The following is a 16,612-nucleotide window of genomic DNA, read 5'->3' on the forward strand; positions in this document are numbered from 1 at the left end:
ACCACTAGATCAGCCCAGTAGACTAAAAATATATTAAAACAATTACGGGGAAGGGGTTAGTGTGGCAGTTCCTTTTTTCACGTGTGGGGTAGCATATTTACCATTCCTCATGTGATTTATCTTATTGTTTATTACGCATCGATTAGACTAAAAGATTTATTTATTTATTTTTGTGCAATTTGTATACGAACACAACGAATTAAGACATATTTGTTACTAAAGGTGCACGAATAAAGTTTTTCCTCAACATTCGTTTTATCAACTTCTAATGCAATATATTCTATAAGAACGTAATTTACCACCGCAAAACTCGTTCAACAAGAAATTTCTCAAAGAATTAGTAGTATCAGAGCGCGCAGTAATACATGCAAAAGGATCGGACCTCATTCATTCTTATCGTAAATATTATTATATTTCTCTCTAAAAGTACTAATAAATGCCAATTAACTCTTAGATTTCATAAGAGAAAATCCTTAAATTCACCTCCCCGTATTTGGAAAGGGGGCAGTGATTATACATATTAAAGTTGGTTCGTGTAGTTAGTATATTATATAAAAGGCTAACGAATGAAGAGATCAAACAGCTCTCAGGATAAGGAGCTCCGCCCCTACAAGTGGTAACGGCCTTTTCGGAAGGCGGATGAGCAGTACGGATTTGGGGCATACTATTTCCCGGGGGTGAAAAATCGTTCCCAAAGGCGGAAGAAACTTCTATAGGAGGTCAAAGGCATTAGGGTACAGAAGGCAACTGAATATCACTCAGACACCACTGAGGTGATGTCTTATTTTCTTAAATATTCCGGAGAGAAAATTACTTCCCATTCGGATCTTCCGGGAAAAAAACAAAAGGAGTTAATAATAATTGCAGAAAACACAAATTCAAACTAAGAATATTTAATTAATTTTTTCCTAATGTGTACGTTGCATTCTGTTCAAAAAATGAACAATAAGCAGCCCCTTCCAAGGCCTAATGACTGAAACAGATGGAGACAGTGGTGCCAGCGACCAGACAACAGACAGGATACCAAATGATGATGATGATAATATTAATTATACACTGATATTAATGATTATTATGATGATATTAATATTTGAAATCTCTACGCTGCTTTATCATTAGTATAGGAAATGCAAAAAGGAAGGATCTTTAGAAAAATTAAAACCATAAGATGATTTTTTCACCGAAAAATCGATTTTTTTTTAGAATACAAGAATTTTAGTTAAAATTCTTTTTTTACAGTTTAAAGATTCTTAATTATTTTAATATTTAAAAAAATACATTTTTGAGAAGTAATTCTTGTATAATATGTTAAAATATTTATACATTTCATAAAAGTGTTGCAATTAATTAAAGTTTGTGGAATAAATTCTTGAGATTAACTGAACCCTATCTTGAAAGTAAATATTAATAATCAGAAAATCAGGTAGAGTGTTAAAGACTACTAGGATTTTGATTAACATTGAAAGAAAAATTTAATTGTTCAATACCTTGTTTATTCGCATTGTCGACGATCGCTGGTTCTTTTAAATAAATTAAAAGCTTTTATGTAGTTGCGTTTATAAATTATTTTTTATTGTAAATTATAATCGTCATTTACATATATATAAAACATTATTAAACTTGTAAGTATATACATAACATCATGTAATTAATTTATGTTGAATTCTTGGAGACTGATTGAAGACATCTCGATTCCCCCCGAGGGGAGAAGATCCCGCCTCGAAGCTTGTCCGGTCACTACACCACCCCCTCCGGTCTATACACCACCCCCGCCGGTCATAGCTAGTAGTGGCTTTAACGGAGGACATCTTCTCGCCCTCAAACTGATTGCACACCACAGTGTTCAGACCCCGCAGAGATGCCACCGATGCAGATGCCCCGAGGGACACCTGCAGCTACCACGTCGCCCTCAGGAACTAAGCCAGAAGCCTAACCGCGGAATGAAGATCCCGCGCCTAGCCCTAACTATTTAATGAGCCAATTTATTGAATGTCTCGGATTCGAGCAAAACTACCACTACAACTTCCCCACTAAAAGTGTTAATCAGAGCGAAATTTGGTCCTAGTTCCCTTACAGAACCCCCCGCTAACATTAAACTCAACATGAGTGCAAAGCTAACGGACTCCGTTCCGGTCTACCGGGGAGAGGAGAATGAACGCCTACTGCAATTCAGCTCCATCGCGGAGTCCCGCTTGACATTCACTTGTCAACTTGGATCTACTTGTCAACTGGAGGACTCTACGAGTCCTCCAGTTGATCCAGAAACGGAGTTTACTCTCTCGAGTTCCCTAGTAACTCTGGTACGCTCAGCTTCGTACCTGGGACAAATGTGTAGGACATAGTCCACAGTGTCATCGACCCTACAGTTCGGACAGAAGCCGGAATCGACCAATCTAAACCTATCCAATTTCTCCCTAAAGTCACCATGTCCGGAGAGAAACTGCGTCGTGTGCCGATTGGGGGATACCCAGCTAACTGCTCACAACTCTCTAACATTGGGAAATATACCACGCGTATAACGACCTGCTGAAGAATCGTTCCACCTATCTTGCCAAGAGTCAAAACCTTGGTCTTCGATCTCACCCATACGGCCTGAAGTAAGAAGGCCTCCCTTCTTTGCAACATACCGCTGGCTACGCTCTGTAGCCGACCGATTGAAGACATCTCGATTCCCCCTCGAGGGGAGAAGATCCCACCTCGTAGCGTGTCCGGTCGCTAAACCACCCCCTCCGTTCCTAGCCAGCAGTGGCTTTAACGGAGGACTTCTTCTCGCCCTCAAACTGATTGCGCACACAGCTTACAGTTCAGGCCCCGCAGAGATGCCACCGATGCAGATGCCCCAAGGGACATCTACATCGGTAAAAATTCACCCCGAGATAGATTTACATGTTAATGCCTTCAGAATGAAGACAACGGACACCTGCAGCTACCACGTCGCCTTCAAGAACTAAGCTAGGAAACCTAACTGCGGAAAGAAGACCCCGCGCCTAGATCCTACTATAAAGAGCCACTTTCTGAATGTCAGATCCGCACTAACAACCTCCACAATAAACTTCCCACTAAAGTTTGTACATCGAAATTTAGACCTAGTTCCCTTAAGAACCCCGCTTAATACTCTAAATGAGTTTCTATCTGACTCCGTTTCGGTCTGCCCGGGAGAGGAGAATCAACGCCTACTCCCGCACAGCGCCATCACGGAGTCCCGCGTGACATTCACCATCTTTCGCAATTGCCGCCAAGACTCCCCTACGTACCACCTAAGCAGCACCCAGAGAAGCCCCGCCGACAGTGACTTTAACTCATTAATGCCCTCGTCTGAGCGCGACCGCACCCGCCGGGCAAGAGTAACCCCGCCCGCCGACAACGGCCGCAACTCCGCCGACAGCCTGATTCAATGCATACCACCAATACATCTAACCGAGGCACGCTGCCTAAGCGCCTACCTTCGGCCAGTCAACTGCCCAGGCGGTCCCTAGCCACCCAGGTTCCTATCACCTACTAGATCCCCTCGGCGGTCCTGCTCAGGGCGAGGAAGCCAGCAACTATTTTCCACTCACTACGAGTCCTCCAGTTGACTCGTAGATCCAAAACAGAGTTTACTCTCTCGAGTTCCCTAGTAACTCTGGTACGTTCAGCTTCGTACCGGGGACATATGTAGAGGACATGGTCCACAGTGTCATCGACCCTACAGTCCGGACAGAAGCCGGAATCAACCGACCTAAACTTAGCCAATTTGTCCCTAAATGCACCATGTCCTGAGAGGAACTGAGTGGTATGCCGATTGGGGAATACCCAGCTAATCGCTCGCAACTCTCTAACATCGGGGAATATACCATGCGTATAACGACCTGTTAAAGAAGTGTTCCACCTATCTTGCCAAGAGTCAAAACCTTGGTCTTCGATCTCACGCATACGCCCAGTAGTAAGAACAACAATGTAGTAGTAAGAACAAATGTTCTTAGCAACATACCGCTGGCTACGTTCCGTAGCTGAAATATCCGCAGGTTTGATGCCTGCGATCACAGTCACTGCCTCTCGCGAGACAGTCCTGTAACCACCGACAACCGCTAACAGAAGAAGACGCTGGGCTCGTAAAATAATGTCCCTATAACATTGGTGTTGTAAACGATGAGCCCAGACGGGCGCAGCGTACAACATATTGGCCTCACAGACGCCTTTATAAAGAATCCGCATGGTACGGAAATTCAACCCCCAATCGGGATGGATAACTCTACGGACGCCGAAGAAAGCATCAACTGCCTTCTTCGCCACATACTGAAGGTGCTCCTTCAAGAGAAGCCTCTCATCAAGGATGACACCCAGATATTTCTGAAAAGTGACATACCTAATAGAACGACCGTCCACCACAACCCGCGGATGGCGAGTTGCAGCTAAACGGCCCTTCAAAAACATCATTGTGGTACCGATTGAAGACAGCATGATCTACTTATACATTAGTAAGGAGCCGTGTGAACTGTACGGAGCCGCTGAATCGTCAGGAGCCGAGTGCATCCGAACGGAGCCATGTATTCAAGAGCTGTGTAAATCCGACCGTAACCGAGTACAACCGAACCGAGCTATCAGAAAGATCCAATTTTAAAAGTCCCATTTTAAATGAAAATTTATGTTTCTCATTAAAAGTAAATTTTAAATAACATAAATGATACCCGATTCTATACACGTACGTGTGAAATTGTTTTTTTTTTCAAACTTATCATTATCTTAACAGTATTTTTTTCATGCATTAATTTTTGTGAATTAAGTTCTATTTATTTAAGCCGAACAAGCCGTAAATCCTTGCAGACGGCTAAACATTAACTGTAATTTAATTATTTTTATTAAATTTAGTGAAGTGAAACATTTCCTGAACACAAACATTTTTGGTTTTTTTACAATTAAACTTTTTTAATTATATTAGTATTTAAAAAAAATAAATGTTAATGAAAACTTTTTGTTAAATATATTTTATCTTTAATATATTTCGTTAAAATTATAATTAATTAAAATTTACAGAAAAAACTGAGTTTAATTACACCCTAAATGAAGAAATTCGTTGAGCATGAATAATGGGGTAAAATTATTAATTGGGAAAAGAGAAATAAATTTGCAACACATTACAAACTCTTTTCTTATACTGTAAAAAAGGTAGAAATTATTAATGATTTTTTTTCCCCCCGAAAAATAATTGAGAAAAACTCTTCAGTGAATTAGTATAGTAATCAGTACTAGAATGGTGGTTTCACCATAAAATCTTTTAGATAAACATAAATAACACTAGCGTTCACTTTTCCCACTTTTAGAAATTCAGATCACTGCACGTTGTTTGAGGCCGGTTTACATAGCAAGTGTACTCGACTTCTTAACAATGGTGATTGACAAAAAATGAGAGAGCACGGGCTAACGAGTTTGAAACATTTATAGTAGATAAATGAAAGTACAAGATGTCAACACTTGACGCTTTGGATGACATTTTGTACACCCGTTACGTTTCAGTATGCATTATATTTAAGCGTAAGTTTAAATTATTTTAATTTTATTTCCTCCTATAAATACAGGTTGACAGCCGATTACAGTTGTCACAACGCCAGCGGGAAAATTAGAATCCGAAGTAAAAAATAAAGAAAAAAATTCACGTCGAGGTATTTAGTTTTTGATAATTGATTCGTTCAGCGTTCAGATCGAACTGTTGGAATCGGATGTTTAGGGTTATCTCCTATCAGTTCACATTTATTAATCGTAATTTATTTTTATTCCACGCTTTTTATAAATAAGTTATGATGTAAACATTAACACAGCTAGTCGATGAGTCAACGTTATGTAAGCTGTGAAACAATCTTTCATATAAGTAACAAAACTGACAACACAGTTGCACGAATTTCCCGTAAGGCAAATTTTTTTCTGATGCACGGCTTACACACACAATTTATAGTCTTTATCATTTTATTTAAATATAATTATTTTTTTGTTTATTTAATTCGATGATTTTAATTTAAGCGCGCACGCATACCGTGTTTAATTCGCGCGGTAATAGCGGACACTTTAGATACTTTTTTAACTTAAAATAGTATTCATTTATTTAATTCTACCGTTCACCTGTGACGTTATAACTTAGCGGACGACTCATACCGCACTGCTGAGGGAAACCAACCTAGAGATATGTATGGTTGATCACCAGCCAATTAAGGCTCCAAGCGCTTTAATATGGTGGGCAGGTACTTGCTGGCATTCAGCGCAGCGAGTTACTGTCTAGACGAAGTAATTTTTTTATTTATGTATGTCATATATATTTTTAGTAGTTGACGGGGTGTGTCTATCCATTTTAGTAAATATATGACAAGTGAGCGATTGGGACACGGAAGTCGGTGGTGTATGGCACTGCGCTTAGTCCGCTCACGCTGCTAAGTAAGTTCTAGGAGCTATTTAGGACACTGGTCGCTAAACTGTTTCGAGGCTCAGTAGCCGTTTGCGGCACAGATATTCGTTCTTATGCTTTAGTGCGACTGAATGGGGTGGTGGTGGGAGAAATGCCAAACAAACCAATATCACTTTATAAAATATTGAGGTGCATTACTTGATGAATGTGTCATGCTATTTGAAAATAATCTTTCATTAATTATTGTGATTATTACTTGTGTTTTTACTTACCAGTTACCTCCTCCACGATAAGTTATTATGGCATTACTAAATTTTATAACAATTTTATCTTGACTGCTTGTATTTAATTCAATTGTTAATTTTGAGTTATCTGTAGTAATTGCTATTGAGCTAAAATTAAAACAAATATATAAAAAACAGGAAATAAATATGTATTCAGTAAATTATTTTGTGCTTTACCTTTTCTGTAATAAATGTATGTCTAATTTTATGTCTATCATTTGTTACCTAAGAAGGATTTTATCAAAATAATATATTTCTAATCAAAATATAAAAAATTAAAAATCTATGGAAATTTGCAAAAACAGGTTTCATATATCTTATCAATTTGTTTTATTTACTTTTTTTTGTATTTTTTTTATTTATTTATACACCATTTGTAAAATATTAATTATTTGTTTCAATGAAATACTTTAATTTCAAAATTACAAATTTTGTAAACTTATGGTGGATGACAGAAATATTAAATGTCACATTGGGTAAATAATTTGTATGATATTCACATTTTTTAAATGTTATTAAATTTAATCAGTCACATATAACTGACAAAAAAAAACAAAGAAAAATTATGTAATTATCTTCATATTTAAAGATTGTTTTATACATTTAATGAAAAGTGATTTTTTAAAAATGTATCTAAAATTAGAACAAAAATCTTTTCACTAACAGAGTTATGTGATTTTAATTCTTTCCTCTATTGCAAAAGGAATGTATTGTTTATGCGACTTATTTATTTACATTTTATTCAATGAAAACCAGGAAGGTTAATGTTGTCTCCTGTACAAGAATAATTATTCAGTGACACATGTCAAGTGACAAAAAATGTAATCTAAAAAAAAAACAGATATATTATTTTATTAACAAAGAAAATCAGTTGTCTGTTGATTGGTGATATGTTATAGTATCATGAACCTGGATTTAAATTCACTTGACAAGGTTAACTGAGTAGATACATCAAGTTTCTACTAATTTTACTGGTTTAATGTATTTCTTCCATTACATTCCATTCTGTGTCATTTTTCTAGTCTTAGCTGAATATGGCAATTATTTATTTCATACGATTGGATTTTGTCTTCCTTTATTGGTTTTACCTTCTACACTTCTTTCTAGAATCAAATTTTATAATAATCCTGATTACTATAATATAATATCTTGTCATCCTTTTTGTAAGATTCTGCAACAAAATTCACTCTTCTCTTATTTCTCTAAAAAAAATATAACTTTATTTCTCACGTGAATATGTTTATTTCTAATATTTTACTCTAATTCAGATTTAGGGAAATGAAATGCATACAGTCTGTTCAAGAATCAGGTTTTAGTAATAAGAAAAGGTGAAGAAAGGCGAATTATAACTGAGAAAGGTGTCATTGTATATAAGAAATAATGATAATTGAATTTAAGGTTGAAGTCTATAGCGATGTTGCTGTTCATAGATAAAAAATAAAAAAGTTCAAGATTCGCTGATCATATTGTTCTTTCGGCAGAAACCAAAAACGAGTAAAATTCTAAGTGGCATGGATCTATTGTCAGGAAAAAATTCAGGTTGAATATTATTTACTTACTACATGTTATGTTATACCAGAAGTTTTAGAATTTTGTTACTTAGGTAGTAAAATTACAAATGATGAATGAAATAGAAATAAAAAGCAGACTGGGACAAGCAGGAAAACAATTCAGTTAAAAAAGTCTCCTAATATTCTGTATACATCTAAGAAATATTCTAAAAAATATTTTTGAAGATTATAACACTTTATGATAGTAAAAGTAGTTTTTTATGATAAAAAAATTTCTAACACAAAAAAAATAAGATGAAAGTATAAAGCCCTTTTCAAATACAGTGTTGAAAATTGAGAAAGAAAACATTTTGCAGCTTGTTGCCAGATCATAAAAAAAGAGATAACCTTAGTTGCTTGACTATATATTATATTAATAGATTTAATACTTATGTTGAGATTAAAATATTAATATGTTCAGACAAAATAAAGGAGCGAAGAACACAATAATCCAATTACGTGACCAGTGAGTTAAAAATTAAAAATCAGATTGGTGGATAAAGTGACAAATGAAGAGGTGTTGCGGCAAATAGATGAAGAAAGAAGCATTTGGAAAAATATAGGTAAAAGAAGAGACAGACTTATAGGCTACATATTAAGGCATCCTGGAATAGTCGCTTTAATATCGGAGGGACAGGTAGAAGGAAAAAATTGTGTAGGCAGGCAACATTTGGAATATGTAAAACAAATTTTTAGGGATGTAGAATGTAGGTGGTATACCGAAATGAAACGACTAGCACTAGATAGGGAATCGTGGAAAGCTGCATCAAACTAGTCAAATGACTGAAGACAAAAAAAAGTAAATAAAAAAAAAAAAATGAGCTTGTAAATTATGTATATTAAGATGAAAGGTGTATAAATTATGCTTTGGAATTTATCTTCTCTATCATTTATTTTGTTATTTAAATATTTATTAAAGAGCCTGTTGGAGTCATAGAATCCTGGCCTCAAGATAGTTAATTGCCTATAAGGTCAGGCATTTTTCACCTGTCACTTTATTCAGCTCAATTTCCTCATCAAAATATGATGAAAGGCATCTCCACTGTTAAGATCATAAGTAATATAAATAAAAGTAAATACATTATGTATTTTCAAATTTTAAACAAAAAGTTTGTTAAACAGTAATGTTATTGATGTCAATAATGTTATGCAATAGAACTTTTGACCTGTTTTAACATTAAATTTCATATAATTTTCACTATCTGCTTCTTGATTCTGTACATTGTATATTAATGAAGTTTAATAAAATTAATTTTTCTTTTTTAATAAAAGTAATTTTTTTTTTAATAGTACTGGATAAAATGCTGAGTTAATTTTATCTTTGTACTCAGGTGGTTCTGTAAGACCTGAAAAGTTTCACAACTGAAGATTGTAAAATAAGAATAAAATGCCAACAACTGAAGAAAATGTTTAATAAACCGGTTCGTGATGATCATTAATTTAAATGACAATAACCATTTTCTTTTTGAATTTACTATTTATTGTTAATGAACAAAGCAGTTGATGGCAAAAAGGATATTTGTCTTTTTGAAAATCAAGTAGAAAAACATAGTTTAGTAAAGATGTCATCACTGAAAGTGTTTCTGATAAACAGCAAAGGATACTGAACCTATTGCTTATTATTTACCTTGTAATTTTATTTTTTACTATTTCAAGTTTTAATATATAAATTATATAAATACTGTGCACATATTACTGGATGTTTAGAAACACACTAAACCTATATTTATACTTTTTCAACATTTATTAATGGAATGTGTGTACAGTAGAGCAATTTGTTTATTAAATTTTTATCAAATTTCATTGAGTAATTCTGCAAACCTGGCTAACGTTGACTAGGATTTTCTGTTCATCCTGTCTTAAAACAATCAGTATTAATAAGTTTTCATTTAGTTTTGTTTTTTAATTGGTATAATATTTAAGTTGTGAAAAATAAATAAGGATATGTAATAGTATGATATATATTGTACTAGATAATTATTTTTTATTACATACCTTTTTTTGATTTGGATTTCAATTTTTTTTCCTTCATTAGTTTTTCCTTTAGTAGTTATACTATCATCTATCTTTGTAAATGTAGGGTTGTTGTTATTGTTGCTGTTGTTAACATTTTTGTCAGAATTACTTACAGTTGCTGGTGTAGTAGTTATACTATCATCTATCTTTGTAAATGTAGGGTTGTTGTTATTGTCGCTGTTGTTAACATTTTTGTCAGAATTACTTACAGTTGCTGGTGTAGTAGTTATGCTATCATCTATCTTTGTAAATGTAGGGTTGTTGCTTTTGTTATAATATTTATTATTATTAGGCACAAAAGTTACATCTTCAGTTGAACTATTAGAAATCAGTTTATTTGCTGTGGTACCTTTTTTAATACTATTATCATTGATTTTTTGATTTGTGTTAATTTCTTTTGTATTATAGTTATGTTCACCATCAAGTTTTTGAGTGGTAGTTGGTTGTAATTTAGTATTATGTTCTGCTGGTCTACTGTACCCACCAAATACACAGAAAATGATTACTAACAAATTGGTTTTTTCCATATCTTGATAAACTTTATTAATACAACCTGAAAAATAAAAAAAATAATAAAATATATTATTTTTAGATACAGTGAAGTCCTAAAAAATATCAGGTAAACTAAACAAAAAAAAAGACTATATAAGTTGTGAGTACGTTAAATAGGGGTTCTTTGTAAAATGACATACTTTTCATTTTTGCAAAAACGATTTTTGTCACTGGTGACCAACTACATTGTTCAGTTAAATCTGTAGTATATATACTGAATAATTAAGAGTACTTTTCTGATTATATTATGAGTACAGTTAATAATAGAGTAGAATTGTCATTGATGTTTACATTACATTACATTAATTAATGTAAATGTACGCAAAATAACAGTAATGTACGATTTTTAGAAGAGTTTTTAAATTTAGAAAATTTGTTAATTTACAATATGATTAGATTAAAATTATAGTAAATTTATATTGTTAATAAGAATAATATTGTGTTACATGGCCGTTCGGAAAGTAACCTCCGCTTGGTTATAAATAAAACACAGTTGTAGGTAAATAAATTTTATTATGTACATTTTAAAACTACATCTTTCTCTACTTTTCAACATAATTACCACTTAAATTTAGGCACTTATCGTACATTGTCACTAACTTAGAAATTTCGGCTGCAAAAATATTTCCCGCCTGTTCCTTACTTACGGAATTTAAGTTAGCCTAACTTTACTATGACTATCTCGAACTAAACAGCCCTGGAAATTTTCAGGAATTCATTGAAAAGCTCCGAGATGGTAAAACGTCATTTCACATACTTTGGCATCAATCTTTTGAACCAGTTCATCATGATTGACCACAGATGGACGGCCACTCCTTTTTTCGTCATGCACATTTCTTCGTCCACTTTTGAATGAACGAACCCAATTGCATACAGCTCCTTTGCTCATAATCTTTGGTTCATATACAGCGCAAAGTTCCCGTTGAATATCAGCTGCTGAATATTTTTTTTACCGTGAGAAATCTGATAACAGCGCGCACTTCACTCTTCGCGGGGTTTACTGTTGCAGCGTACATTTTAACAAGCCACGGAAAATCAACGAGCGTTCACACAACCTTGCTACTGCCACGGCTGGATACCGCCCGTGCACGTCTATACAAAAACGGTAGTGCTACCCCCACTCCTTCACGCATAGTAAGCAAACGGAGGTTACTTTCCGAACTGCTCTCCTATTAATATGACTAGTTTTCAGATTTTATTTTTTTGACATCAACCAGTCTGCGACTGCTAAAATAGTAACGTAAATGTTCCAGACTTTATACGACTACAGTTTTATACCAACAAAGATATAATCTATAAACATTTTCTTTATAACCTTTTCTAATCTTAAGCTTTTACAATATTAGGATTTGTAACCTTTATAAAACATTTCAATAATTCTTTTGAAGATATTTTTAGTTAATTATATTCTACCAAAATAAAAGCTAAATGTGCTTACGTATTTGAGATACTTTGCACCTGAATATCTGTAGTGCAAAGTTTGTCTCGTTTCCATTCTGGAATTTTTTTCTTTCTATTGCAACTGTTTATCATTTCACATAGATAAATAGAAGTCTCAGCATAAATTAAAATTTTCAATACATAATATAGAGTGTAACATGAAAACTCTATTTAAATATCAGGAAAAATTTACCTTAAAAATTCTATAAACAAAATAGTAATGGAAGAAAATGGAAAATTTTTTTAAATAAAATTGAAAAGAGTCTGTCAATAAAAATCGAGTAAAACAGGAAAAATATAGCATAGGAGCAGAAAAAAGATTGGTTCTTCAGGTAAAAAAATTGAATATAATAAAAATAGAAAAAATGTCAAGCAGATCTGTAAATAATCATTGCTAGTTTTACTAGAAAGATGAAGAAAAAACAAAATAAAAATGAAAGAAAATATATTTTGAATTCCACTGAGTCTGAGACAGATAGAAACATTTCAGTGTGTAATATATCAAGTGGATCGCGGATGATTAAGGAGTTAAGGATGGTTAAGGAGTAGCTGATCACCCTTCCCGTCTAGCTAGGAGGCTACACCCTCTGGAGTGCTGCTGTGTTTATTATCCTCATGGTTTTGAAACTAATAGTGATAAATAACAGTTAAAACCTGAAAAGCTGTCTTTCCTCTAATATTTCCCTCGTTTGCGACATCCCTCCAATCCCACAATGGAACTAGGGCCTTGATATTTGGCTTAAAATCGTTTCTGGAATAAGATGAATGTATCCAAAAGATTTGAAAACAATCGGTCAGTTGGTTCTTGTGTGGTGCTCTGATACTCTTTCCAAGGGGGCTAAGACCTCAATCAAAGGTTCTAGACCACTAATGACTAGGTTCTTCCTTGGAAGAACCTAGTGTATCCTGAATATTTGAAAGCAATCAGTCTGCTGGTTTTCGTGTGATGCTGTGATTCTCTTCCCAAGGGAGCTAGGGCTCGATCTATGGATTAAAACCTTCCCTGGGATAACATAAATGTATCTTCAAAATTTGAAAGCAGTCAGTCAGTTGGTACTCAGATAATGCTCTAATATAACATACCCCTCATACTGTACCCTTGATTAAGTGAAAATTATGAAGTTTGGTACAAAGAACTGATTGATTGGTTTCATTATATCATTTTTGGCCCTATATTAGAATGTAACATTTGTTTTGTCGAATTTTGTATTATTGTTACACAAACATTTTTTTCAATAGTATAAATTTCCTAAAATCAGAAAAAAATAATATGTAATGAACAATAATGCTCTTAACAGAATGAGGAGGTTTACAGTAAATATGTTGTAATGACCAAAATTATTTTCATTCCTTTTTAATGTATTATATAGTCTTCTCTTTTGTGATTAAATAACTTTTAAGTTTTTCTGTTCTATTTTTTTTTATTATAACGGTTACATTAGTTCATTTATTAATAAATTATATGCTTAGTATGTAATAATTCTAGTAATTTACAAATATAACAGGACGAAAAGTAAATATTTTGATTTAAGTTATTAATAAGATTTTGTTTATTACTTTTTTGACACTTCCAAAATTTGTAGTTTTAAAAAAAAAATTACGTAATAATTTTTCGTCCATCAGATTTTTCTTGCTAAATAAAATTGTTTATTAACTTATAAACTTGAGAAGAATTATTTTAATAATTTTTATATTTATTTATAAAAAAAATAAAATTAAATAAGTCAGATTAACAAAATAAAAATTAAAAAATGTAACTACTCTGGTTTTATGTCTAATGGTGAAAAGTCAGACTAACCAATACTGTAATCACTCCATTGATAAATTTACAGTATTGTAGATTAAATCATGGTAGTCACTGTATTACCTCTTATGCGAATACTTTTTATTTTTTTGAAAAACATATATTTTAATTATGTATAGTACATTACAATGGTAAGAATTAAAATATACAGAGTGATTCAGGAGGATAGGTCAGTACTTTGACAACTCATTCTAGAGGCTAAAAATAAGAAAAACGTTCATTCATATAAACATAGGTCCGAAAACGCTTCGTTAGCGAGTTATACAAGGCGAAAGATTTCGCCCGAGTTTCAGTTCCTCCGGATAAATTAAGGCTTTTTGAAATTCTGGGAAGGTCAATTAAGGGACAAATTCAATTGTTTCTTATGGTTTTTGAGCTGGGAAATCGAAAAAAATAGGTCCTAGAACTGTATCTCTCTTAGTTTCTAAGATATCCCATGTAAAACGCCAAACATAAAAAAGTAAACAGATGTGTCTAGTAGATACAATAATTTTAGACCTACGGAAAACAAGTTGGCAACACTGATTTATGTTTTTGTTCTTAACTGTCGTGTTTGTAACTATTATTGAGTTTACTTTACCCTTTATTTGAAATAGTTTTCACTTTGTATTAAGTTTTTCAGAGTGCCATGGGAGCAACAAGCGATAAAGGATCTTTGTTTCTGATGTGGTAAGTCAGTATGTATATTTGTTCATTTAGAATAAAGATTTTTGCTTTTATTTATACTTAAATACAGAACAAAAAACATGCAAAAGTTTTAATCTAATTTTTCTATGTAATCAACATTTAAAAAATTCCTTTTAAGTAATTTATCTTAAATTTATAATTTATAATAAGAAGTCAGTGAATTGTAACTAAAACATAAAAGTAACAAGTTTGTACAATTCTTTGCTTTTATTAAATTTTTATCATGAAAAGTAGATAATGTATTAAATTTCTAAAAAAAAGAAAATTTTTAGTTATTATTCTTGTATTAAATATTATGTAAAAACTTAAGGGGTGACATTTTTTTTTAAATATGACACAATCTCATATTAGAGAAGGAGACCTGAAATCATTATTTTATGCTTATATGTTTTTATTTGCATGGCCACGAATAAATGCTTTATTTATTTTTATGAATTGAAAGCAGTAAACCATAGCTGTATTTATCCCATAAAACCTTAAATAGTTTATAAACGAGACATTAATAAATAATTTTATTATTCTATGACAAATAAATTAATTAATTTTACATATAAGTATACCAAACAATTATTCACATATTTTTATAGTTCCTTTTTAGTGAAATATGTATTTTTTTTCAATGATTAACTCAACGTATAAACTTTTAATGTAGTTCATGGGAATATGAAGTGTAAATTTGTAATGTATGACAAGTTCCATATCTGGCCGAGATCAAACCCACAACCTTGAGATGAAAGGCTGAGATTTTACCACACAGCCAGAGATCATTGGACTGGTTAATTAATTTATATTTTATCTACTTATACTTTGTAAAATGAAAGTAATAAACGTAATTTATTAAAGACTATCTAAGTCGACAAGTGTTTTTTAATTTACACTTTCTAAATCTTGACTCACTCAACCGTACAACTAAAAATATTACAGAGTAAATAAAAGTTCATTGTTTTGTCTGTTTATGCTTAGAATTAATTTAAATAATAATAAAGTTGAACAGCATATTTTACCTGTTTTTATCGTTTTGATTAAACAGAGTGTAGTTTTATAGAGTACAACAAAAATAAAAACTTACTGTTACTGTAGATATGGAAAGAATAAAAATGTGTGTTGAATGATATGAAATATAAATTTAATTTTTAATTGCTTACTTAATGATAAATCATCAATAAATTAACTTTTTCCATTTTTTGTTATGTTGTCAAGAGATCAAAGTTTGCATCATTTTACTCCACCTAAATCTGTTGTTATGCACATTTAAAAAAAAATTCTTTATTGTTTAATAATAAATATAGTCAGCATGATGCAGTTTACTGTTTTTTTATGAATAATCAAAAATACATACCATTATTTCATTTCATTAATATTGTGTAGTATACACAATATACATGTTTTTGTTTTTCCTTTACTAAAAATGTTATTATAACAGTGCTTTTGTTTAATCATATTTAATAGTTATTCATTTCATATCATTGAACTTATCCAACTAAACCATAAAAGACATAAGATATAATTTTGACTACCCTTTATTTTTTGAATAAATAATGCTTTACAAGAGCTATTTCTATTACTACTTTTTTTTATGTTGAAATTTTAGAAAAACAATATGTGTATTATAAAATTAAACTAAAAAACTGCTTACTGTTTTGTCAAATTCTACTGTTAATTAATTCAATTAAGAGTGTAGTTGATGTAGAGCCTGAAGCAAGCATCATTGTTATTAGTACTTGCTTTTCATAACTCAGATTTTTTTTTTAAATTTGCCCTCAAATCTTGCATCCTTAATTTAACATTCTTCCTGACATTGTCAACTAATTAAATTTTGGTGGAATTAAATTTATCCACCTTTACTTTTGCAAACATCTTCCCATAAGGGGTTAAATTAAGGGTGCAGGTGTGATAAAATTGATAT

General features: G+C 32.3%; 1 protein-coding gene across 16 annotated transcripts in view; it reads right to left on the bottom strand.

Moving 5' to 3' along the window:
- LOC142330069 (uncharacterized) overlaps positions 1–16,612 on the bottom strand; it is a 48,949-nt gene that overhangs the window by 6,422 nt on the left and 25,915 nt on the right. For 7 of the 16 annotated variants that reach the window (XR_012757674.1, XR_012757673.1, XM_075375102.1 and 4 more), the window contains 2 exons: positions 10,203–10,776; positions 6,646–6,765 (listed from right to left, as the gene is read on the bottom strand). The exons of 2 other annotated variants lie outside the window; for them this stretch is intronic. Coding sequence is in view for 11 of the 14 variants with exons in the window: in XM_075375102.1 (XP_075231217.1) it covers positions 6,646–6,765; positions 10,203–10,776 (694 nt within the window). In the remaining 3 variants the exon portion in view is untranslated. Of the gene's footprint in view, positions 1–6,645; positions 6,766–10,202; positions 10,777–15,710; positions 15,866–16,612 lie in introns of those variants that run through there. 7 more of the 16 variants (XM_075375109.1, XM_075375114.1, XM_075375115.1 and 4 more) reach the window with 5 other exon arrangements.

The sequence above is a fragment of the Lycorma delicatula genome, chromosome 9 (genome assembly GCF_047948215.1).
Source record: "Lycorma delicatula isolate Av1 chromosome 9, ASM4794821v1, whole genome shotgun sequence".
NCBI lineage: Eukaryota > Metazoa > Arthropoda > Insecta > Hemiptera > Fulgoridae > Lycorma > Lycorma delicatula.